The following is a 26,797-nucleotide window of genomic DNA, read 5'->3' as shown; positions in this document are numbered from 1 at the left end:
TGTACCAGGCACTGGAATTCCTGGTTGGTGGCAGCGCTACAGGTTCTAAGCTGGTAATTAAGCTTAGAGGAATTCATGCTGGTACCCCATCTTTTGGACGCTAAGAATCAGGGTGGGGAATTATACCATGACAGGTGTACAATGAAATCAACGTTTACTGACATTCACTGATAAATTCTAATCCTTCCAAGTTCAAATATAACCTTCCTGGTCACTTTGTATCTGGTTATTACCACTCACCAGCACTCAGGAATCCTTGGGAATATGGATCCACAAACATCTATTTATTTAGGGGAAAGCAAACAAAAGAAGCACAACACCAAACAATCATGTAACCCTGTTGGAGAGGGTGCTCCTGAAATACCACAGTGAGCCTCTAGGGGACCTGCCCCTGGACTACACAGTAATGGAGACAGAGGCCCAGGACTCAGTGTCCCAGCTTGCCTAATGATAGAGATAGAACTGGTTAGCAATACTATTGGGACCAATCATGAACATGACTCAGAGAAAAGGGGCTGACGTTACGTTCAGTTGTCTCTTATCAGTGTGTTTGGAGCCGGAGCATAGCAGGGAAAGGAGCTACATAGCCAGGGAAAGCACTTCTACCCTCCACAGTCTTACCCAAGGGGAAGACAGAGTCCTTTTAGGATTCCTGCAATGTTGAGCAGTGTCATCGCAGCAGAGACCAGACACCCAGGAGGCTGAGGAGAAAGTCAAGGTCAGGCAACCAAGATCCAGCTTAACTGCACAGTCACATAAAATCATACATATCATACTGACACCTCTGGGTGGGTTGTCAGCCATGGGACTCAATATCTGAACATCTACTGTCTGAGCTAAAACACCCAGGTTGATAAGCCAAGACTGCAGCAAGCTCCTCCATTTTTAGTTGGCCTAGCCACCACTAGAGGGGGACAGAGTGCCACACTGAGCAGGCATCAAGGCATGGCTTGCATTCTTCCCCCTCAGGGAAGTGCATCTGGAGCTTCGTGGGCTTCCCAGTTCTATTCCCTGTATGGCCACCGCGTGAAATGCTAACACTCCGGTATGGGTGGTCAGCAGTGGGAATCAAATACCTGGATCTTAATACCTGCAAAATGAGCCATCCATGTGGCAGGAGTGCAGCCCCCCCAATTGCAAGTATTAACTGTCTAGCTTCTGGAAGCCAAGAACTCATAGTCACAAAGCCATCTCTCACCCACCTGAAGCCCACTCGGGATATAACAGGGTGCTCCTTCATGCCTTTCTTCTTGTCCCACAGAAACTGTGAAGACTCCACTAATTGTGCATTCACAGTGCCATTTATTTTGAATTCCCTCCCCCTCTACAGCCCCAGTGAAACAGTCTATTTACAATATCTTCTGTATTTTTGTCCCTCTCCTCAGGACCTGAGAGGGAGCAGAGGCTGCTGTTCCCTGAGGCCTCTGTGCATATGTCAGTACTGTAATTAGAGGGAAGGATAGCTCTGTGGTTTGAGCATTAGCCTACTAAACCCAGGGTTCTGAGTTCAATCCTTGAGAGGGATCTGGGGGAAAATCAGTACTTGGTCCTGGTAGTGAAGGCAGGGGGCTGGACTCACTGACCCTTCAGGGTTCCTTCCAGTTCTAGGAGATAGGTATATCGCCATTATTATTATAGACACCCGCAGCTGACTTGGGGCTTGCAGTGCTTAGGCTGGGGAATGTTTAATAGCCAAGGGGGATGTTTAATAGCCATGTAGACATTCCAGCTCAGGCTGCAGCCCAAGCTCTGAGACTCTCCCACCTTGCAGGGTCCTAGACCCCAGGCTCCAGCCTGAGCATCTCCACTGCATATAAACAGCCCATTAGCCCTCTTTAGAGGAAGTGCTGGACTCCTTCGGTGCATGTTTGCCCCCAGGCTGGTTTTCCATCTTCCACCTTCAGAAGTCACACTTCATGGGTGTGGGTTGCCACCCATAGCTCTGGTTATGCCCATAGGCCCGCACGCCATGGGCAGCCTATTCCTCACTTTTTTTTACCCTCTCCTTCAGCGTGGGGTAGGGCCTGTTGCTGTGCCTCCTTTTCCTCCTCCACTAGGGGCTCAAGCTCCCACAACCCTATGGACTGGTGCTGGGATTCCTCCTCCCACTGTTCTGGTGGTGAGGTTCCCCAGAACTGTCTGATTTCCAGCAGGAAGCTAGAGGTACCATTTACCTCTACTCTCATTCTAAGCAGTCTTTTTCCTCCCTTCCCTTGCCTAGGGAGGTCCCATTTTCCTCCTGGCTTGTGTCCTTGTGTATCAGGTTCTCTGGTGTTTCAATGTCAAGTCCATTTGCTCCATTTCTTATTAATTTTGCTTCACGCCATGGGAGACTCTGGACCCACAATTTTCTTTTATAAGGGAAGGGGCTCCAGACTGTCCCTATAACAGGATGAGGCAGTCCATGCCCCACCCCTACCAGGGCTGGCTCCAGGTTTTCTGCTGCCCCAAGCGGCAAAAAAAAAAAAAGCCGCGGCAGCACGATCGCACCGCTCCACTCTTTGGCGGGAATTCAGCGCCTGTCCTTCGCTCTAAGAGGGACTGAGGGACCCGCTGCTGAATTGCCGTCAAAGACCCGGACGAGGTGCCCCAATAGCAGCCAGAGGGCCCCCCCTTGGTATTGGTCGCCCCAAGCACCTGCTTCTTTAGCTGGTGCCTGGAGCCAGCCCTGACTCCTATCCACTTCAACCTCCCCTTAACCTCTAGGGCAGTGGTTCTCAACCTATTTACCATCGTGGGCCATATATGCGGCCCAGTGCGTTATGTGGGCTGCATCCAATACTACCTTTATGGCCCTGAGGATGACATATGGGCCGAGCTCTGTGCTGATTGGGCTGCAAGTGGCCCGTGAGCTGCAGGTTGAGAACCGTTGCTCTAGGGGTATTTCTGCCATTGGGAAGTCTCTTCTTGCCATGAATACATTCTAGTACAGCTCCCACCTGGCAGCATCCAATGGGGGGTGCAGCAAATACCTCCAGACCAGTGTGCATTTTAAACCAGTGTTCACCAGTTCCTTCTGATGCCTCCTCCCCACATTTACAGGGATAGAGGTGTTTTCTTTTCCTGCATGTCTCTCATAGTTTTAGTCACAAAATTCTGTGAACCCACCTTCCCTTATGGGGCAGTCTCACTTTATATGCCTCGGCCACCCATACCAACAGCAAACTACTCCCTGGTTCCCTGAAGGAGTTCCCCTCGTCTCCCCCTTTTTCTTCTCATTTGTCATAGGTGTGTCAAAATTGCCTGCCTTATTCCCCAGGTATGGTCCCTGAAGCAGCTGGAATTCTTTCCTGGGAAAGTCTGCATCCACAAACTCTTCTGCAACCTCTATAGCTTCCTTTAGGGTAGTTGCTTGGTGCCTCAGGACCGAAACACGTGCACTTTCAGGGAGGCTCCGGAGAAATTGCTCCATTATCATCATATCTATTTTTAACCCTGCACTTCGTGTGTCTATTCTTAGCCAGCGAGTTGCCCAGTCTGTTAAGTTTTGCGCAAATGCCCTGGGTTGCATGCCCCTTATTCATCTAGTAGCCCAAAACTTCTGACTGAAAAGTCAATCCTGTCAGAATGGCCACCTTTATCCCATAGTAGTCCTTGGCCTGTTCTTCACTCAGACCATGTAGGCTGCCTGGGCTTCCCCTGAGACATAGAGTGCCATTCAGAGGGTCCATGATATCTTATCCCATCTAACTCCCATTGCTACCCTCACAAAAGTTAGTAAAAATACATCATCTGCTGGCCCATCTGACACAGGCTCAGCCTCTGTGTCCTACTGCTATTCTCTGTTGGACGATTTACGAGACCTTGTATTGGTTGCTGCTGCATCTGTTCCTGTTCTTTTATGAACTTTTGAAGGCTCTTCTGCTGCTTGGCCTTTCATGCAAGGAGGGACTGTCATTCCATCTGATGGGATTCCTGGAACGAATGCATGGTCTTCTGCATCTCTTTTTGTTGCTCCACCAACCATTGTAGAGTCTGATCCATTGCCCAAATGCCGACTCCTCCCCCCAGCTTCTCCTGTCTGGTCCTCTGTCACCACAGATGGGGAAAATCATGCTCCAGGACAAGACCCTCATGTGTACCAGGGTGTGCCTTCACTCCTGTCTTCTTGCCCCACAGAAACTGCGCAGACTCTACCAGTTGTGCATTTAAGTGCCATTTACTTTAAGTTCCCTCCCCCAGTACCAGTGTAGCCCCCGTGCAACAGTCTAGTTACAATATCTTCTGTGCTTTTGGGTCTCTGTGTGACTGGGTTCAGCTAGCCCTGTTCCCTGCCCTCTCCCCCTACCCTCCTTGGAGCTTCCTTCCTGTGCCTCATTATCTGATTTGGGCTCATGGGCTAACTGGGGTATTTTATCCCACCCAGCCAGTTATCTGATTACCTCAATCAGCTTCCTACTTGCACTCTGTCGCAGGGGGCCACTTAGACTTTGGGGTAATCAGAGGTGTGTGTCTTCTCCTCCAGTCAGCTTCAGTTCTGAGAAGTCTGAACTACCAGGTTCTGCTCTGCTGTGCAACTACCTACGTCTGGTCTATGAAGTCAGATCTGCACCATCATTGCCACCAGTCCAGCTCACAGCATTGCCAATTCTTATGATTTCACCATGAGTAATATGATTTTGGCCCCTGCTGGAGTCAGGGTCACAATGATGCAAGATGGTCCACCCATCCCTCAAGTGATTTCCAGCCCTCCACAGAGGGAAAAAAAACCTTGTCTGCCTTCCCAATGTCCCCTGTAGAGGTAGTAGAGTTCCATCCTTCTCAGGCCATGTCTACACTACAAACTTATGTCAACTTAAGTTACGTTGGCATACAGCTGCCACAGTTAGCACATCACTTGTTTGAATGCATACTTGGCATTTTGTGTTAGTGGTGCGTGTACTCACCAGGAGTGCTTGTATTTATGCCAAGTGTGGTGCACTATGGGCAGAGGTAAATGTAAGAAGGTACGCCCCGGTATGGTGTACTGGCAAGAGCCAATGCGCCGTACCGGGGCAAATCAGCTTCCCCCGGCAGCAATTTAAAGGGCCTGGGGCTCCCAGCAGCGGCTGGAGCCCTGGGCCCTTTAAATTGCTGCCAGAGCCCTGCTGCCGGAGCCCTGGGGAAGCAGGGCTCTGGGGACGATTTAAACGGTCCGGGGCTCTGGTAGTCACTACTGCCCCAGGCCCTTTAAAATGGTCCTCGGAGCCTGCCGCAGCCCTGGAGTAGTGGTGGCAGGGCTCTGGCGGCGATTTAAAGGGCCTGGGGCTTGGCCACCACCACAGCCCCGGACCCTTTAACTTGCCGCCGGAGCACCGTCGCTGCTACCCCAGGGCTTGGCAGCAGGGCACTGGGGATGATTTAAAGAACCCGGGGTGGTAGTGGCAGCCAGAGCCCCAGGCCCTTTAAATCATTGCCCAAGACCCTGATTGCCACTGCTACCCCGGGGCTCTGGCAGCGTAGCTCAGGTAACAATTTAAAGGGCTCAGGGCTCCTACTGGTGCTACCCTCTGAGGCCCTTTAAATTGCTACCTGAGCCCCGCTGCTGGAGCCCTGGGGTAGTGGCAGCAGGGCTCTGGCAGTGATTTAAAGCGGCAGGGCTCCTGGCTTCCGCTACTGCAGTGGAGTCCCACACCCTTTAAAGCTCTGCCAGAGGCCGGGGCCCTCTCTGATGGTGATTTAAAGTGTCCGGGGCTCCACTGTGTTAGTAGCAGCTGGAGCCCTGGGCTCTTTAAATCACCCCTGGGGCTCCTAGCCGCCTCTGCAGCTGGTAGCTCCGGCAGTGATTTAAAGGGCCCCGGGCTCTCAGCTGCTGTTACCACAGCCCCAGCCCTGGGCCCTTCAAATCCTGATTTAAAGCACCCAGGTATTTAAAGGCCCCACCTCTTCCAGCAGAGGCCACACCCCTTCCTAAGGACTCTGGAATACTGGTAAGTCCTTTAAGTTACTTTCACCCCTGACTATGGGTAGGTATCCCAGTAGGGTGACCAGATGTCACAATTTTATAGGGACAGTCCCGATTTTTGGGTCTTTTTCTTATATAGGATCCTATTACCCCTGACCCCCATCCTGATTTTTCACACTTTTCACCTATATCCCAGTGTGCAACTCATCTCCATGCAGCGCACAGTCTTTTGGGAAGGTTTGGCAATCCACAATGGGGCTGAAACGAGTTGCTCAGGAGCGACTGGGAACATGGAATCAACTTCCCAGTCTGCAGCTGTCTCAATCCCCTAATGTTATCTGTATCCCATAATTTTCATGCCTTCCCCCCACCTCCCAAACCCACATACACACCCACCTGGCCATCCTCACTATCCACCATCTTGGACAGAAGCATGGAACCTGCATACCTCTGCACTATTGTCCTGAGTGTTGCAAGCACAGGACGCACAATCCTGGAGTATTTGCAGAGCTGCAAGAACCACCTAATGAATGTAGAACATAACAATTCCTTGAAGGACAGATTCCTGTGGGACATAGTAAGAATTACTTCAAGGTTATTGGTGACATTCACAGAGCAGCTGCACATGGTGGAGCACCGCTTCTGTGCCTGAGAAATAAGCACTGACTCAGGGGATTGCATCGTGATGCGGGTTTGGGATGACAAGCAATGGCTGGAGAACTTTTGGATGTACAAGGCAACATTCCTGGATGTGTGCACTGAGCTTGCCCCAGCCCTCCAGTGTAGGGACACCAAAATGACAGCTGTGCTGACAGTGGAGAAGTGAATAGCAATCACATTGTGGAAACTTGAGACACCAGATTACTACCAGTGGCTTTCACAGGATAGTGTAAATGAAGCTGTGATTGTCTTTAATGTCCCCCAGGATAGAATTGTCAGGATAGTTCAGCAACCCCTGAGGCCATGTGAAGTGTTGAGAGTGGGGGGTACAGGGAGATCCTGATTCTGAGTTCTCAATAGGCTAAGCCCCGGATTGTTGAACCTGCAGGTCTACCAGAGTCTGCAGCATCTGTGTTTGCTACCTGAGAAGCCTCATTATGTCCTGGTGCATCTCCCTCTCTTTTACCTGCTTGGGACTCCTCGGCCTTTCTCCTCTCCGCTCTTTCGCTTTCCAGGCTGTCCGCAATGTTTACTCTCCTAGTCCTGTGCTCTCAGTCTGATGCGGCACTGGCTAACAGGTCTCACTGAACATGTTATCTTGAGTCTTCTTTTCCCTCCTTATCTGACTCAGGCATTCTGCAGGCATGGAGAGGGAGACCCTCAAGGCTGCAATGCAGCAGCTGAAGATAAAACACACATTGGTAGTACCATTGTCAGCATATTCACTACGTAAGATGCTTATTCACTAAGATGCTGATACGTAAAGTGAAACCTAACATGCTGAACTCACGTCCCTTGCTCCCCTAAAGTTTTAAGCACTACATTCTCAATTCTGCTTGGGATTGCTTGTGCATGGCACCAGTCACAGGACTAGCCACGGTGAGTATGGCCTGCTGGGGGTTGGGTTTGCACAGTTCTAGTAGTATAGGGCAATGGCACTGAATACTGATGATTTTAGCTGATATCTCACTCCTGAGTGTAACAAAGGCGTGTTTGCTGCTCGCCTGTGTATTACAATGGTACCTGCTGAAGTTGGCGTGGGAAAGTGTCCTACTGCGGAGGAAGAAATAAGGCAGCCCTCCCTAGAAACCTACTCTGGGGAGTGGGAGCCTTCTCTATAATTGAATATGTATGTACACACTTACCTGAGGTTCCTTCACCTGCATTGGGCTCGTCCTTGCTGGACTGCGGTGGATTCAAAAAATAGGTCCTGGCTCACTGAGCAGCTGGATTCCCCTGGTCACTTGTCCGCCATACTCCTCCTCCTCCTTGCTGTTCACCGCAGGAACTTGTGACTCAGGCACCTTGGATGTATCCATGGTGCTGTGGTGGGTGGTGGTGGGGTCTCTGCCCAGTATGGTATACAGCCCTTTGTAAGAGCGGCAGGTCTGAGGCTGAACACTGGGTCAACTGTTGGCCTCTCTGGTATGCCTGCCACAGCTGCTTGGCTTTCACATGACACTACTGCTGGTTCCTGTCATAGCCCTTCTCCTGTATCCTCCATGCTATCTGCTCATAGACATTGATGTTTCTATGGCTGGCTTTGAGCTGTGCCTGCACAGCCTTTTCTCCCTGCAGGCCCACGACTCGGGAGATCCAATATCTCCTGTCTACTCCAGGCATAGGCAGGAGAGCATCTGCAGTGTGTAGTCGTTATGATCAGCTGGTCAGTCACACTCAACAATGGAGAGCTGGTAGGTGTGCTCACTAAGCCAGAAAATCAGAAAAGAGAATTTCAAAAATTTGCAGGGCTTTAAAGGGAAGGGGAGCTTCTAGTCTCTGTGACCCCTGGGCAGTGGAGTTCATAATAGTGACCAGAGTCATTAGTGTGGGGCATTATGGGACAGCTGCTGAAGGACAGTTAGGGTCAGCATAACTATCGCAATGTCTACACTTTCAACCTAAGTATATTGACCATGACTCTATGCCTCTCAGGGAGGTGGTGTTACTATGTCAGTGTAACAGGGCACTTACCTCAGTGGGAGACAAATTTAAGTGCAGACACATGCACAACTAGGTTGACATAAGTTGCTTTGTGTCAAACTAACTTTGGGCTTGGCTACACTTGCAAGTTGCAGCGCTGGTGAGGGGGTTACAGCGCTGCAACTTACCAGGTGTCCACACTTACAGAGCTCAGCCAGCGCTGCAACTCCCTTCCTGCACGGGCTGTACACCTGGTCTGCTAGGGTGCTTAGCAATACAGCCTGTCATGCAGCGCTGCTCATTCAGTTGGACCCCACCGATCGGGATGGCTGTATATGGCCTCCAGGTTATTAGGAGGTATCCCACAATCTATATCAACAAACCGATACTCGCCCGGACTACTTAATTCAAAAAAAAACACAGCTGCTCTTTGCTGCACGAGCGAGAAAGCCGAGCTTGAATGTTCAACTGTTTCTATGAAGGAGACAACAGCACGGTGGGCGGGAGGGAATGGAGGGAGCGTCGAGAAGCTGCTTATCATGTCTAAACCTTTTACATTTAAGATCTTGGTTGTTGTTATTTTGTTTTGTGGGGGTTGGTTATGTCCTGGTTTTTGTCAAGTGGATGAAGAGGGGTGGGGGAAATGGCCAGAATTTGCAAGGCAGGGAGCTGTCACACAGTGTCTGCTCCAAAAATCCACTCTCTCTGTCTCCCTGACACTCCCTGTCACACTCCACCCCACTCCCCTCTTTTGAACTTGCAAGGCAGGGAGCTGTCACAGTGTCTGCTCCAAAAATCCACTCTCTCTGTCTCCCGCAAGCTCCCTCTCACACTCCACCTCACCCCCCTCTTTTGAAAAGCACGTTGCAGCCACTTGAACGCTGGGATAGCTGCCTACAATGCACCACTCCCAACAGCGCTGCAAATGCTGCAAATGTGGCCACACTGCAGCGCTGGTCACTGTCAGTGTGGCCACACTGCAGCACTGGCCCTACACAGCTGTACGACCACAGCTGTAACTACCAGCGCTGCAAAAATGTAAGTGTAGTCTAGACCAGGCCCACGCCTTTGAGCTCTTGGCCTAACACACCTATACGCAGGATTCAGCTCTCTCTTCTAGTTCCTCTCTGCTCCCCCCAATAACTACACACAGCTAGTGGACAAAACAAGTTATACCCAAGCACGCACTCATAAGGTTTGTCAAGGTTTGTTCCTTCCCCACTCTGAACTTTAGGGTATAGATGTGGAGACCTGCATGAAAGACCCGCTAAGCCTATTTACCAGCTTAGGTTAACAGTAAGCTGCCACCACCAAGTGTGTTTCAAATCTTAGGGGAGAGCCACTTGCAACTCTGCCTTTCCCCAAATATTTCCCAAGTCCCTAATCCCCCCCTTTCCTGGGCAGATTTGAGACTAAATTCCTCCCCCCAAGTCCTTACACCCCTTTTCCTGGGTAGACTTGAGAGTATACTCTCACCAATTACTCCTGGTGAACACAGATCAACAACCCTTGGATCTTAAAACAATGAAAAATCAATCAGGTTCTTAAAAAGGAGAATTTTAATTAAAGAAAAAGGTAAAAATCATCTCTGTAAAATCAGGATGGAAAATAACTTTACAGGGTAATCAGATTCAAAGAGCCCAGAGGAACCCCTTCTAGCCTTAGGTTCAAAGTTACAGCAAAACAGGGATAAACCTCCTTCTAGCAAAGGAACATTTACAAGTTGAGAAAACAAAGATGAAACTAACACGCCTTGCCTGGCTGTTACTTACAATTTTGAAATCTGAGAGACTGGTTCAGAAAGATTTGGAGAACCTGGATTGATGTCTGGTCCCTCTTAGTCCCAAGAGTGAACAACACCAAAACAAAGAGCACAAAACAAAAGCCTCTCCCGCCCCCAAGATTTGAAAGTATCTTGTCCCCTTATTGGTCTTTTGGGTCAGGTGTCAGCCAGGTTACCTGAGCTTCTTAACCTTTTACAGGTAAAAGGATTTTGGTGTCTCTAGCCAGGAGGGATTTTATAGTATTGTACACAGGAGGGTTGTTACCCTTCCCTTCATAGTTATGACAGGGTTAAAAGGGGAAAAGGTAGAGAATACAGGATAACAAAGTTTCACAATCTGACTCTTTGCTGTATTTAAATTTGTGCTGCACTCAGATGCCACAGAAATGGGTGTGGATCTCTGGTCAGGCAGGTACGCACTAGGCAAACCAGAGGACTGCTAGAGTTAGGTGCCACCATACAGGAGATGAGAATTGGAGAGGCGTAGCAGCAGAGGTTCAAAGTAGATCAATCCTTTTGTGCAAGATTATAGATTTTCAGGCAATGGATGGGCAGGAAGAAGCTGGGTTATTGTTTATGGGTAAAATTTGAATGCATTTTTTTCATGTGTGAATTTGTGAATCACTCATTGATATTTTACATTATAGAACACAGAAAACTTGCTCGTTTACAAAAGGGCTGTATGAATAATAGATTGTCTAATATTACAACACCACAGCACAAGTGGGTTCTTAGACTTGGAGCAGGGATTGTCATTTTTTTCTGCTTGGACAGCACCTAGCACAATGGGGTCCTGGCCCATGACTGGGGCGCCTTGATTCTATGGTAATACAAATAAATAACGAGATGGGGTTTTTTATGATAATCTTAGTCCAGTTTTCTACCAAAAGCCATAGCAAGAAAATAAATTACACCTGTGTCTCTGGAGATCATTTTAAAACACTCAAAAAGAGGTTGTTAACCTCTATTAGAGTTCTGCTACTTAAAAACATGGTTATTTTTTTAAAAGTTGTTTGCATTATTGCAGTGGTTTTTACAGACACAGCTAACCGAGTGGAACATGGAGTTTTATGCTGAAATAGACTCGTAGAAACTGGAAACCAAATGCTACATAATTCCTACTGTTTTCTTTTGTTAGGCCAGAAGGCAATGTTAACAAGCACACACTGACTGATTCCTGGAATTTCATGTTAGTCTCCAATTTCTTGTACACAGTGTTTTTCCATTGCTCTGTACACTTCTTGACAAAAGTAACAAGCTTTCTCTTCCACATACACTTGGAAGCAAAGTTAATCATACTTTAGCAATTAACCTGTAATCTTGCAAGCAAAGCAGTTTTAATAAATGGTGCTGTACCTTTAAACCCTGCGAGTCAAACCGGCCAAGTGAGGAGAGCAGCGTAAAGTCCAGCCCCTGAAAGCAGCTTCAGACGCCTCACCCAGAGTCACTGCAAAGGGACAGGCAGCACTGACAGTGCTCTGGCGAGAGTTTTATCAACATGGCAAAGCACATGACCCTTTCTTTCCTCCTTGTTCTCACTATGGCAAGCTCATCCTTTGCCCGTCGAAAGCTTTTAGTGTTTCTGATCGATGGCTTTCGTTATGATTACATCAATGACAATGAATTGGAGTCCCTGCCGGGCTTTAAAGAGATTGTGGACAGGGGAGTGAAAGTGGATTACATGACTCCAGACTTTCCCAGCCTTTCCTATCCAAATTATTACACGTTGATGACTGGTGAGTACTTTCTTTTATGTGTTGTGATGCTCTTAGGAGTTGTCAGCTAGTTTCTTAGATAAAGTTAAGTTCATTGGATTTTGCTACACAGAGGGGTGAATATACTCTAGGTTAGGCTTTCAGCTGTATTGTTACCCTTAGTGAGATCTAAAAAGTATTACAGTACTCATTCTGAATTACAATGAGGACAGCAAGATAAATCAATCTATCAGTTCTCTCCAAGCTAAAGTAAAATCAGACACATGCTGTGTAAATATAATCTTGCAGAGCAGTTAGGATTTATTTGTAAAAGTTTGCTTTTTCACTAGCTCACCAGCTATTTAGTTTTCATAGTAAAGTTTCTTAAAAATTATTGTAATTGCTGTACCTATAACCTGTAGGCACAGGTGATCTCTAGTTGCTTCTCCTGTTGCATTTCATTTTCTCTGAGATACAGTACACACAAAATTCCTCAGATCTAAGTAAAATGCCATTTTTCATGCTGTCTGGAATATCTATAATGCTTGAACACTGTATGACTAAGTGTCTTTTTCTGTCTGAGTTAGAAAGTAGAAATGGCTGGGAAACATTTGGAATGTAAATATACAAAGTATGTCCAGAGACTCAATTTATGCATTTAACAAGGACTAATATAAACCGAGGATGACCAAAGTATGTCTTGTTTTCAGAAAGCAGAGCTGCTCTAGACAGTTCTGCATTAAACTGGTCTTTAAATAAAACTGACATCCTGCTTTGGCCGTTAGATTATGGGCATTTATTGAAGTCTGTTTTAACTCTCCCAGGGCTGCCCAGAGGATTCAGGGGGCCTGGGGCAAAGAAATTTCGGGAGCCCCATCTATAAAAAAAAGTTGCAATACTATATTCATGTGGGGGCCCCTGCGGGGCCCGGGGCAAATTGCCCCACTTCTCCCCCCCCCCCCGCCCACTCCACAGGTGGCCCTGAACTCTCCCCTAAGACCCGGTATTTGTAAAAGACTATGAAGCATCCAATTAGAAATGAAAGAGTGTAAAGATTCTTGCTTTTGCTCATTCCCCTTAAAGCATTCTCACAATGCAGGCCATGTGACCACAATATTACAAATGCCCATTCAATCTGTTTTCATAGTATATTTTAAAATTGGTTTCTTTTTAACTCAGCATGATGCTAGACAGTTATGCAGTAGCAGACTAGCTAAGTACATTAGGAAAGTTACTTTGGAGAATAAATGTCAGCTAAACAATCAGAAATGAAGAATTACTGTAAGCAGGGAATAGACTCTCTCAAACTTGAATGTCTCCCCAGTTATTCAATAAACAAGACCTTCAGACTAACTAGAAAAAAATCAGTTCTTTTCTAGCTGTGTAATGGCTTTGTCCACAGAACAATACAATGGCTAGCAGTTTATATACTGCTTGTTTAGAAACAAATAGATGCCACTGTAAATCAAAAAGCTAAGGTCAGTTTTGCCTGGTTTGTTTCAAAATTACTTAACCCTTCCTTCCCCAGCTTGGAAGGAAATGCCCCTTTTCAATACTCTTTTCCTAGAAAATGCACAAATGGCCACATCTTTTCATAACCATCCAGGGGAAGCCTATGAAAAACCCTTTTTGCAAGATAAACATCCTTATAAAGAATAAAGGTGAGACTGCACCATGGATCATTTTCTTGCTATATAAACAAATCACATCAGCACTTCATATTTGTAAAAAGACTTTGCCTGAAATTGGCCCAAGAACAAAAAGTGCAGAAGTGATTGCTTTCTCTCACTGCCAAGCTTGACCATCACAACCATTAGATTTACACAGGAAAAGCCTCCTATTGGGGACAAGAGGGACAATTTTCCCCAATGCCTGTTCGAGACAGCCCAAAACTGAGTAGTGTTGTGACTGGTGCACAGGGTCACAACACCACTCAAATTTGGCCTCGCTGCCCCTCCATCATAACAGATTCCTGGACCTCCCCTTAGAGGTAATTTGTTTTTTGAAGGATTGGGGGCTTCAGTTTCAGATTTTGCCCTCATCTCCCAAAAAATCCCTGTGTGGTTTTGTATACAGGTGGAGTGAAATCCACAATCTGTTCATCTCTTTGAGAGTGTAGCTCTGTAGCCCATAGGGCTGCCTTAGCCTGCATTATATCTAGCTGTAACATAAGAAACCTACAGGCCCATATCCTGTAAGACCTTAGTTTAAGCAAATTAGTATAAATTAGCATAAGTATAGTAGGCCTGTGACCGTTGGCATAGAGAAATAGTGTGACTGTCACCCCTTAGATTCTGGGGCACTAAGTATACCTGTCACCCCTTGCTCAAATGGATCATGTAATGATCACTTCCATGTTCCTTGTGGTGACCTTTTACTGTTAAGTTCCAGCTGCTGCCATCAAGCAAGCTACCCTTAGTTCCCCAAAATCTAAGGGGGGGAGTGAGTGTTTGGACTCATGCCAGAAGACTGTACAAGGACCATGCCATTGCTTAATCTTTAGCAAAACGTGTGGTGTTACAGATCCCATCCGTCACATTGCTCCTAATGATAATTGTTGGCACGAGTCCAAATGTGTGGATCGCTCCTTCACATGCCCTTGAAAACATTTCAGACAATACCAGTTTAACAATTGTTCATTTTTGATGAAGTGTGAGAACTTTCCCACTTCTAGAAATTGCAAGGCAGCAGTAATTGTGTTTGCAACATATTCTCCATACACCTCGATAGTTACAAATTTACCTCAATAGTACAAATTCAGCAAGGCCCCCTTTGACACGTGTATAAACTTTAAACGGCACAAAACTCACTCCCCACACATTGGAATCATTGCCACGCCAGAGACAGGGCCGGTTCTTTGTCTCTCACCACTAGGTACTCAAGGAAGGGGAGATGGGGGAGTATGAAAATCTAAGAGCTTATGCAAAGAACAATACCAAAGCTATCCCCAGTACTATATTATTCTTATCTTTTTTTCATGAGGCTTGGAGCTCTTCTGGCTTTATTAATTTTAATAACAATCTGTAAGGCCTTACTTTGCCCTCAGTGTGAGCCTCCTTGTCATCCACCCTGAGGTTTCCAACAAGATATTGATTTTAATTCTGTGTAGCCTGATTTGGAACAAGAACCTTATGACCTTTTGATCAACTAGCCATCAATACAATGATTATTAACTGTCAACAGGGTCAGGCAACAAGAGCTTGGAACATGGCCTGCTTCAAAGATCCTGCATACAGACGTCTCGCATGTGCTCTTGAGGTTCCATAGCATTTATAAAGGAAGACTATGGCTTTAGATGAGGAAACAGGAATATTAGTTCTTTTATATTACTGCAGTTCTCACACCCTGGCTCGAAGCTACAACACAATTTGCAAAGCAAAATTCTTGTCAGAATCACATTGTAATTACATTTACATGTCACGTGTCATCCAAGGATCTCAAAGCATTACAATTACAAAATAATTTTAAGTATTAATTAAGCTTCATAAAACTCTGGTAAGACAGGAAATAAGTGAGTCAGTAGAAAAGCCAAGAACATGACTCGGGAGTTGGGCAAATCCAAGGAAGTTTACTTTCTGCTAATGACCACAAAGTTTAGGGAGTGTGGAAAACCCAAACTCAGCCTTCATCTATCCCTCCAACTCTCCCTTCATACTCCAGGAATACGTTTCAAGAGCAACTTCTGGGTCAACTACTGAAAAGTGTGTAGTGTGGAAGGATGACGTGTGTCAAAATGCTGCAACTCTATGTTATGATTTTGTAATGCCACACCCCTATGTAGTTATGCATCTATCAATACAGCATAGAAGGTGGGAGCTTTGCATTTTAATTTCCAATTCACATTTAGCAGACGCTGATGCCACAAGCTGGGGCATGCTTGCATTTCTGTCCAAAGTATTCTCCCAAACCTATTAGGTATAAACTACTATTCAGGCATAGAGGACTTGAATTTTATCACAATTTCTTTCTACAACTTAGTGTTCTTATCATTTGAACAAGGTATTCTTCACAACTTGTTCTAAACTGTTGTATTTGTGGACTGCCAAAGAGCTCCCATGTTCTAATCTCAGAGGCAGCTGCATTTCAGTGCATGTGTGTGTTTATTTAGAAATTTATATAGCACTTACCCCCATCATAGTGTGAAATTAACAAATTTCCAGTCAGCAAGGAGTCAGTTGATGTTTAGTTCTCTCCTGACTTTACTCATGCATGTCAAGTTTTTTCTTTCCTGTCTTCTTTCTCCTAGTACCATCTGTGAACTTAGTCTCTCTGTTAGGAGGTGGTTGTTGCCAGGGAAAGTTCTCATGAAATGTCAGTCACATCTGACCAGGACAATACTCTCTGCTGGACTGGAAGCCAATCTTCACCAAACCATAATGATAGATTTGTATCCAGAGATTCAAATCTGACCACCCCTGCTACGTCTCTCTAGGATTGGGATCCAAAGTTCTGTTTTTGGACCATCTCCAACACTAGTATGAACCCCCATATTGATAGCTTATGTATCTAGCACCTCTCATTGCAAAGGGATCCAAATACTTCACAAACTACACCCACACTCACTACTCAAATGTAGCTATCTCTAGAGCAGACAGACTACATCAACTACACACTGCACAACAACCTAATATTTACATAATGCTGTCCTTGGGATCCAAAAAAATCTTACCACGTTATAGGTAAAACTGCGTTATATCGAACTTTCTTTGATCTGCTGGAGTGTGCAGCCCCGCCCCCCCAGAGCGCTGCTTTACCATGTTATATCTGAATTCGTGTTATATCGGGTCGCGTTATATCAGGATAGGAGGTACATACTGTAATTACAAGACAGGAAATCAAACCACAGAAAAATGTAATAATAAATAAAATAATAATAATAGTCATTGTCTGGCTTACTCCTATAAACACCAGGTCATTCAGAGATCAGGAAAAAAAAATCTAGTAACACAGAGCTAATCATAGACAGAATGCCATGTCGCACCCCTGGTATCATCCAGTTACTAATGGGCATATTGCATCATAGGTGTGGTCCAGTTATTAACTGCCATGTTGCACCTCACATATGGTTCACTTATTGAATGCCACATTGCACTTCTTCAGTACACTGCAGTCTAGTGCAACAGCAGGAAGTTCAAGGACAATGAACAACATACTGAGGTGTGGGAGTGACTTGTTTGGCAGTCAGAACACAACAGGAATGCATGGCAGTGTTCTGTCTTTGAGAAAAGCCTGTGCTATAGATAATGTTTAATTTAAAGAGAACACCACTAAACACTGATAACTGCTTCAGCCAGTGGGATCTTTCTGATGTGTAGGCTAAGAAACTAGTTTGATATGGACATCTTGTGACACCTCATGTTACCCTTAATGACCCACTGACATAAAATTCAACTCTTTGAAAAATCAGCCTACCACAAAACATTTCCTGTATTTTCCTCCCCGCTGTCTTCTCCTACTAAGGAGGATTGCATCAAAGCAGGATATTTTTTTAAAGAATTGAGCTGCTCCAGTTGGGCCCAGCTGATGCCTTAATCATAGGTTTATGAGGTTACAATTGGTTGCTTTGAAAATTATGTTAACAGTACAGAAGATTTTGATCCCAGATGAGCAATGGGGACTGTCTGGCACCTGGGAAGTGAATCAAGTCTGGTACATCCCCAGAGAAGTAAGGTGCATCAGGGAAATTTCAGCACCAGGGAGATGTGTTTAGGGCACTTTTCTGGGAGTACCAGGAGAATTTTAATCCTGAAATGGGGCAAGGGGTATAAAGATGAGATGGGCACCTTCTGCAAGGTGAGTTTGGAAACTTGTGGAGGGGGCCTTGGTGGGTTGTAGATGGGCTTGGCAGCTGAGGAGTGGGGAGAAAATTGGGGCACTCAGGTGTTCTAAGCATTAATTCAATTGTACCATGTGTTTTTGTTTGAGTTAAATCACAGTCATCTTGGATGTTTATTCTTTTGAGAATCTTCGCACAGATTATAAGGCTTAACATTGCTCTCTCTGATTTGGCCTGTTGCTGCATACAGTTTCCTGTCCAAAATAAATGGAATGTCTGAGTTACCTCTCCATTACCACTTACAGCTACCAGTTCTTACTTCATAGTGGTTATTGCAGCATTCCCTGGAACAAGCTGCCCAAGCTAGTAACTTTTGGGGTCCAGAGGTGCTAAAAGACTCTTTACAAGATGCTGCGTGTACAATAAGATAGCTATAAAGAGACGCTCGCTGCATAATGAGCATCCCCAAAATCAGTAACAGCTGAATTAATGCAGCACATCACAACGCCCTTTATAACTGAGGCCACAGCCAGCAAAAATAATTGATGGACAGTGTCATATCTCAGCTGGAAATTAAGAAGGGGATTTTTCTAAGACTTTATCAACAAAAATAGTCTTTTTTTGGCACATCATTTTTTAGAACAAGTCAGCAAACCAATTTACTCTAAAGCATAACTTTCCAAAAAATATATTTCTTTTGGCGTCCATGAACAGGAGAGGGACATTCCTACTTATGCAGCTGCTGAAAAATTGCTGGATTAGGAGATGGTAACATAGTGGAGTTTATAAACAGTTGAAAAATTTTGATCTGAAATTGTAGGTAGAAAGCTGCAATGTCCCATGAAACCGAAGTTATTATGGATACACTGAAATATAAAATGCTTTAACGTAGAACTTTTCATTTGTTCGGCCTCTCAAATCACTTTATAAAGCATCTAATTAAGTCAGTGGTTTTCCTGCATACCCCTTCATAGGAGAAGGATCCCAACTGTGATACTTTCTCCTGACTTTCCTACTTCATGACTCTCAGTGTAGAAACAAGATCAGTTCCTTGATCTTTACATGGCTATATCATGGTTCCATAACACAGTTATGACAGAGTCTGGTGTCATCTACAAAGAGAAGGCCAAAATGCACAGCCTGGTGGCCTGATGTATACACAGTCCTTGTTTATAGAATCTTACCCTTATACTGCACCTTTCCTCTTTAATGATGAAATAGGGCATTGTAAGGGTCCGGTGCTGGGGCTTGTCCCTCTCAGGCGCGGCGGGGAGCCAGGGCGCCTCCCTGCAGGCAGCAGTCTGTGCAAGGTTCAGACCTATCAGCAGGGGCTGAGCAAATGAATAGTTTCTAAGCAATTCAGAGTCCTAGCCCTTCAGCAGGGGCTAAGCTGATACAGGGTCTATAAGCCCGGCCCTGGAGCAGGGGCGGGGCAACAAGCAGTTCAGGCTCAGGGCCCTTCAGCAAGGGCTGAGCAAGTACAGAGACTATAACCAGTTTGGGCTCAGACCTTTCATCAGGGCTGAGCAACACAGTACATAAGCCCGGCCCTTGGGCAGGGCAGGGCAGCACACAGTTCAAGCTCAGGCCTTTCAGCAGGGGCTGAGCAACAAGGGAACAGTAGCAGTCTGTAAAGCCCAAGCCCTGGCTCAGGGCGGGGCAACAAACCCAGGTAAGGGTCAGATCCTCAAGCAGGGGCTGAACAGCGAGGTAAACAGCACAAGAGGCCTCCTCAGGCCAGGGGGAGGGGGAGTCTGCCACCCTTGGAAGGGTGGCAGAGGGGACGCAGGCCCTCCCACTCCACTGCATCCCAGCCCGGGGCCCTAGCAGTGGCAAAAATTCGCTGCAGTCAGTGGGGAATCCTGGCCACAACACACTGACATTGGTTCGGGGTCCCCACTTGGGGTCAGCTTCCCCCGGGCCACTTCCAATCTCCCCCTCTCTAGGTAGCTGTCCTTCGCCAGCATCGTCCGGCAGGTCCCAGACCATGGGTTCCTCAGGATACCGGGCGAAGGGAAGCTCAGGCAGCTCCTCTGGATACCGGGCATGGGGAAGCTCAGGCAGCTCCCCCGGATACCGGGCACGGGGAAGCTCGGGCCAGCGCTCCTCCAGGTACCGGGCATGAGGCAGGTCAGGCCAGCGCTCCTCCGGGTAGTGAGCATGGGGCGGGGCGGGGCGGGGAGGGTCAGGCCTGGTAGGAACTGGGCACCAGCATCTGTCCTCTCGGGCAGTCTGCGGCCAACTGAGTGCTGAGGCCGGGCTTTTATACTTCCTGTCCTGCCCCTTGACTTCCAGGGGGAGGGGACAGGCGGAGGTGGCTCCGCCCACTAAGCCACCTATTCTGGCTCGTCCCTCTCAGGCGCGGCGGGGAGCCAGGGCGCCTCCCTACAGGCATATTCAAGCCAATTATTTATATTTATTAGTAGTACTTCTGCATCTGCCTTCCAGTAAAACATGTCCTCTGCTCTCTTACCTGTGCAGTCCTTCCTTGATTTGCATCAGACACATTGCATACCCAGATACGCTTACATATTTGTTACTTGTTCTAAATAGTTCTCCTGCTTGATGGGACAGATTCTCAGTATTTAAACAGCCAATGGTTAACAGACATAGCCTTGTCCTTTGTGAATCACAAAGGAAAAAACATGGTCTGAGCTGGAACACAAAAGCTGTGATTCAACCTCTGAGCCTTACTGTTAGTTCTAAAAACTGCACTTTCCTGAGTTATGGCTTCAACAGATATCACAGTTATTACAATAATTCAAAATGTGTTCTATATTAGCATATTAAATACAAACAACACTAAAAGAATGAGGGATGGAGATTAATGCACATGAAGGCAGGGTGGAGATACAATTCTTGGCAGCTAGTTATTAGAGCAGCATTAAAAAATAAGAAGTATTAGCACAGAGTACAGTGAATAATGGCAAAATCCAAACCCCAAACAGCACTTGACACTTATTGTTTTAACTTTATTGATCTGAGAGTAAAGATGAGGGTTCATCTTCAGCTACTGTCTCCTCCCCAACCAAATCTGGGAAGTATCAGGACTAGAGCTGAGCAAACAATTTAAGTTTTGGTTTGATGGCCAAACCAAAAACCTGTTGGGGGGAGGGGGAATCAGCTGATTTTGAACAGAAAGAAATTTCATTTCAGGTCTTTTTTCTGGCAAATGTATTATTGAACTGAAAAAAATTGTTCAGGTCTAGTCAGGACATGATGTCATCATTCACCAAGAGTCTGGAACTCTTCTATAACAGGTATGATAAACTCTCTAGGAAGCTATCTACAGTTCTGCACCGCGTAGAGGCAAGGGTCCAATTCTCCACTATCCTGCACCTTGTGAAATCATTAGCACCAGTGTAAAGAGGCTAGAAAACACTACCCAGCCAGAGCAGCAGCATTTCACACACATGCTGCACTGGTGTAAATAACCTCACCAGGTGTACTAGTACAGCTGAGAAGGATAGATCTTTGCACGTATAGTACATGAATTTATTTATAAGATGGAAATGAATGGTAGGGCTATGGAAAAGTGGCATATAGCTCTCATTGGGGATTCTAATACTTATCCAGGTCCAGGCCTAGCAGCTGCAGCACACATTTTCTTATACCATTTTGCTCATTTCCAAGGGCAAAACAGCTCAATCACCAGACCTCTCTAATGACAATAAAGTTGGCAATTTGTGCCAAATGTAGTGGTGCTTTTTGTGATATGAGCATCTGCTTATTGGGTTAACCAACCCAGTTCCTAGATGCTGGGCCAGTAGTTATCACTAAGTCTGATGAAGAGGCAAATATTAACTCAAGCTCATAATTGCATGGTTCGATGCCCTACTAACAACATTATTATTAACCTCATGGTAGTGGAGGATAATGAATGCTTGGAGGACACCGACTATCATTTTTTCATATGATAGAAGCATGTGCCTGGTTTTTGCTACATAACTAACATTATCTGGGCTACCACTTAGTCAAAGAAGAGACTAAATTTAGTTCCAAAGTAAGCTTCTGTTAGAGACAAGACCAAGGGTATGTTTACACTACGAAATTAGGTCAATATAATAGAAGTCAATTTTTTAGAAATCAATTTGATACAGTCGATTCTGTGTGTCTCCATTAAGCGCATTAAGTCGACAGTGTGCGTCCACAGTACCGAGGCTAGCGTCGACTTTCAGAGCTTTGCACTGTGGTAACTATCCCACACTTCCCACAGTCTCTGCCACCCATTGGACTTCTGGATTGAGCTCCCAATGCCTGATGGGACAAAAACATTGTCACAGCTGGTTCTGGGTACATGTCATCAGGCCTTCCTCCATGAAAGCAACAGCAAAAAATTGTTTCCTAGGTTACCTGTGCAGACGACATACCACAGCAGGCATAGAGCCCACTCAGTTCATTATCACCTTATGTCTCTTGGGTGCTGCTGGCAGATGCGGTACTGCAGTGCTACACAGCAGCATCCCTTTGCCTTGCCTTGCCTTGCGGATGGCAGACAGTGCATTACAACTGCTAACTGTCATCATCGTCCTGTGGTGCTCCTAGCCGGCCTTGGTGATGTCGGTCGGAGGTGCCTGGACAAAAATTGGACTGACTCCAGGTCATTCTCTTCTTTATGTTTTGTCTAATGGAGATTCAGTCCTGCCTGGAATATCATGCCAGCTGGAGGCTTCTGCCTCAGGCTGCTCTCCCAGTCGGCAGCAGCGTGCGGTTGCACCTACCCCAGCCTACCCCTTGCTCCCACTGTTCATGAAGCCTGAACAGCCTGAAGAACTGAAGGAGCAGTTCAACTATAGGCTGAGCAAGTGCGTAATAGTGGTAAAATGTGCCTTTGGATGTTTAAAAGCTTGCTGGCACAGTTTACTGACTTGGTTAGACCTCAGCAAAACCAATATTCCCATTGTTATTACTGCTTGCTGTGTGCTCCACAATATCTGTGAGAGTAAGAGGGAGATGTTTATGGTGAGGTGGGAGGTTGAGGCAAACAGGGCTGCCCAGAGGATTCAGGAGGCCTGGGGCAAAGCAATTTCTGGGGCCCCTTCCATAAAAAAAAGTTGCAATACTATAGAATACTATATTCTCGTGGGGCCCCTGCAGGGCCTGGGGCAAATTGCCCCACTTGCCTCCCCCCGGACGGCCCTGGAGGCAAATCACCAGGCTGCCGATTATGCGCAGCCAGACACCAGGGTGGTTAGAAGAGCACAGCAGTGCACATTTTGCATCAGAGAAGCTTTGAAAACTGGTTTTATGACTGGCCAGGCTACAGTGTGAAAGTTTTGTTTGTTTCTCCTTGATGAAAACCCACCCCCTTACTTCTCTGTAAGCCAACCACCCCTCTTCTCCTGCCTTTGATCTCCGCTTGCAAAGGCAATAAAGTCATTGTTGTTTCAAATTCATGTATTTTTTATTAATTCATCACACAAATGGGCTGATAACTGCCAAGGTAGCCTAGGAGGGGTGGGGGAGGAGGGAAGCACAGGGGTGGGGCAGTTGTAGGGGCACCCCCTAGAATGGCATGCAGCTCATCATAGAAGCGGCATGTCTGGGGCTCTGACCCAGAGCAGCCGTTTGCCTCTCTGGTTCTTTGGTAGGCTTGCCTGAGCTCCTTAAGTTTCACGCAGCACTGCTGCGGGTCCCTGTTATAACCGCTGTCCTTCATGCCATTGGAGATTTTTTCAAATATTCCAGCATTTTGTCTTTTGGAACTGAATTCGGATAGCACGGATTCGTCTTCCCATACAGCGATCAGATGCAGAACCTCCCATTCGGTCTATGCTAGAGCTCATTCAAAAGTTTGCGGGGCTTTTCCTGTCTACCCGGCCAGTGCATCTGAGTTGAGAGTGCTGTCCAGAGTGGTCACAATGGAGCACTCTGGGATAGCTCCCGGAGGCCAATACCATCAAATTGCATCCACACTACCCCAAATTCGACCCAGTAGGGTTGATTTCAGCGCTAATCCCCTTGTTGGGGAGGAGTACAGAAATCGATTTTAAGAGCCCTTTACGTCAACACAGATGGCTTCCTTGTGTGGACGGGTGCAGGGTTAAATCGATCTAACGCTGCTAAATTCGACCTAAACTCATAGTGTAGACCAGAGCCAAGAGAATGTTTCATATTTTAAAGACTCAAATATCAAAGAGAACATATTTTTAAATATGTAAACATTTCCCATACAGTGTGTGAAACACAAACACTGGAGCACTTAGAAGCTGAGCAAAATCAGTTATAAACCAAACTGAAACTTACTTCACTAATTTACTTTGTCCATGCTGAGAGCCATGCAAAAAGTGAACAAAGAGCATAGTGACAAATAGTTTGAATGTTAAAGTTTTCCTTCCCTTTTGATAATCAAAGATATTATTAGCAACAGCGTTAACATGTTTGTTTATGACATATGATTTTTAATTTGACAGTGTCCCCCCTTCTTGAATGATGTACTGTTACGTTTCAAACGGCATACTGTGAATCACATACTATAGCTGGCATTGCAGCACCACTACATATGGGCTAGTTACCCCACAGGAGAATCTATGGATATGACTACACTGCAATCAGCTAGTTTTGACCTACTGGCAATATGGGATGGCACAAGCTACCTCTCCCCCAGCCCAAATCCACCCCAGCCCATAACCCTAGGTACGTATGCAAACAGCTAACCTGTGGTGCTTCCCATGCTGCTGAGACTACATGGCTCAAGTGTGTCTAAACCAGCTTCACTCACTCTTCCTGATTGCAGTGCAGCATAGCCATAGTCTTACAACATTATCAAGGCAGGGCCTGAGGAGGTGGTGGAATGCTATTCAGGGGAGTTGGGGAAGCTTCCCAAGTCTTGGGAGGTTCTTAATTTTGTTGACCCAGGCTATAAAGTATACGTCTCATGTTGCTCATCCACTAGTATGGTTCTGAGTGCTAAATATTTCCCTTTGGCTCTCAAAAATGTTGTGAACATTTGGGTTTGTTTTTACTGGAAAAACATCCCCAGAATGGAAAACATAAAACGTGCACAACTCTAGAGAGAAGTTCATATGCCACAAATTGAAGCATGGAGCTTTTTGCTCATCCAGTACCTAAAACTTTGTATTGCACATCTGTCTATTTATGGTACTTCTAAGAATGTGCCTGTTACCAACTAATAGTAGCAGTATCTGGACACTAATATCTCTAGGTATTTATATATCCATAGCTAAAAGTAGTGTAACCATTCACCACTGGAAGACTGTAAAAAGTTCATATACTTTCTAGTTTACACACCATTTAGTAGAGGCATCCATTAGATCCTCTTAAAATATAGCCCTTAGACCAATAGCCACTATAATCATTAATACACCAATGTAAGGGTTCATGACATCAAATGGGTCCTCCTTAGAAATCAAAAGCATGTTACTGAGCTTTCTTTCTCATCCATTTGACATAAGATTTCCACCAGTGCTGCACATTTGTGTATATTCTAGGCCAGTGAAATGTCTCCTGTAGCTCAGTTTGGTTTTGGGGGATCATAACAGTATTGTAAAATCTTCATTAACAAGCTCTTCTGGGGCCACACATTGTCTGTTCACATCTTGCAGGTGTCATTTTTGCCTGGGGCCCCATAGATGGGATATTGGGAGATATGTCAAGTGCAGTTCATAAAAATAGGTACTTGCTAGTCCAACAGGATCTAGGCAAACCTCTACAGGGTGCAGCATAGGGATTGGCCTGTGTAATAAAGCCCTGATTCCAAACATCCCCAGGCTGAGAAAGGTGTGGAGGTTTTCAGATTCAGTGTTGCCTACTATGTTACAAAAGAAATGTCTGCTCACTTTGCACATGCACTGTTAGATGCACATAAGTAAATCCCTAATTCGCACTTGCCCATTGGGAACGCATGTCAAAATCAGACCAGCACCATTTGTATCCAGATCTGAACTTCCCATAAATTGAGGATGGCAAGGCCCAATTCTGGGTCCATCTCAAGTCTTTAGGTTTGTTTCCTAAGTAGCTAGGAATTCCAGTACTGCTGACCAAGTTCTCCAGGACCTAGAAACACTGAGAGAAAAGGTTCTCTAGCGAGAACTGAAGAGGCAGTGTGCTCTAGTGGTTAGGGTATTGGACTGGCGTCACAAGAACTGCTTTCAATTCCCAGACCGGTGTGTGAACTTGGCAAGTGGATTCTTTCTGTGTCTTTGTTTCTTTTCCCAGGTTTTGTTAGTTTTACCTATTTAGGCTGTAATAGGACAGGAGACATGCCTAGCACAACCTCCCTCAGTTTTACTTGAGGGGACGACACCTCTAGGCACTATTGTAATACAAATGATAAGTAATAATAAAGAAATTCCAGTGGGTCTCAGTGTTAGCTATGTCAGGAACAGAAATACCAGGGGAAACAAAAAAGTGTAGAGGCACATGCAGGGCTTGTTTTATACATATTTTCACTGAACTTTTTATAATTAAATTGTAAAAAAATCAAGTTCATTTCAGACTGAGGAATAAGCACCAGCCCAAGCTTCATCTGAACCGCTCTACCCACTCCTATTGCTATACAGGGGACATTTATCTTTTGTTGCTGTAGACGTGACAGCCCTGTGGGGTTAGGCTTAACTTTTGCAGGTCAGAGAGCCTAAAGCACAAAACAAAACAAAACAAGCAAGTAAATAGTGGTGACAGAACTTCTGTCAGCCAGGTTTTTCTAAATAAGAAATCCGCCATGTGCAGCCAAAGTGCAAACCCTTTCTAAGGCCAGGTCTACACTGCGACTTTAAATCGGTTTAATGGCCGATATACTGATTTAACGCTGTATCCGTTCACATGACGTCGTCATTAATATCGATTTTACCGCCTCCTTAAATCGATTTCGGAACTCCTCCCAACGAGAGGAGTAGCGCTAAATTCGATAGTGATAACTCGGATTAGGGTTCGTATGGACGGAATCGACGTTATTGGCTCCGGGCGGTATCCAGAGTGCACCACTGACCACTCTGGACAGCAATCTGAACTCGGATGCAGCGGGCAAACAGGAAAAGCCCGCCGAACTTTTGAATTACATTTCCTGCTTGTCCAGCGTGGAGCCTGATCAGCACGGCTGGCGAGCAGTCTCAATC

The 26,797-nt window shown here is 45.9% G+C and overlaps 1 protein-coding gene and 1 long non-coding RNA gene across 4 annotated transcripts in view; one reads left to right on the top strand and one right to left on the bottom strand.

The window, feature by feature from the left end:
* Positions 1–139: 139 nt before the first annotated feature.
* On the bottom strand, positions 140–11,694 carry LOC116818437 (uncharacterized). 3 transcript variants are annotated; one of them, XR_004372177.2, is made up of 5 exons: positions 11,607–11,670; positions 7,690–8,251; positions 7,011–7,224; positions 3,799–4,029; positions 140–701 (listed from the first exon to the last, which is right to left on the bottom strand). It is a non-coding gene; the product is annotated as an uncharacterized LOC116818437 (long non-coding RNA). The 3 variants fall into 3 exon arrangements; XR_004372175.2 differs by lacking the exon at positions 140–701 and having other exon boundaries at positions 3,744–4,029; positions 7,690–7,913; positions 11,607–11,694; XR_004372174.2 differs by lacking the exon at positions 140–701 and having other exon boundaries at positions 3,744–4,029.
* Positions 11,661–26,797, top strand: part of ENPP6 (ectonucleotide pyrophosphatase/phosphodiesterase 6) — a 53,105-nt gene continuing 37,968 nt past the window's right edge. Inside the window, exon 1 of the mRNA XM_032769324.2 lies at positions 11,661–11,986. Within this exon, the coding sequence (XP_032625215.1) occupies positions 11,749–11,986 (238 nt within the window). The 5' untranslated portion in view covers positions 11,661–11,748. The remainder of the gene's footprint in view (positions 11,987–26,797) is intronic.

The sequence above is a fragment of the Chelonoidis abingdonii genome, chromosome 5 (assembly GCF_003597395.2).
Source record: "Chelonoidis abingdonii isolate Lonesome George chromosome 5, CheloAbing_2.0, whole genome shotgun sequence".
Taxonomy (NCBI): domain Eukaryota; kingdom Metazoa; phylum Chordata; order Testudines; family Testudinidae; genus Chelonoidis; species Chelonoidis abingdonii.
This window is presented reverse-complemented; position numbering and strand designations above follow the sequence as displayed.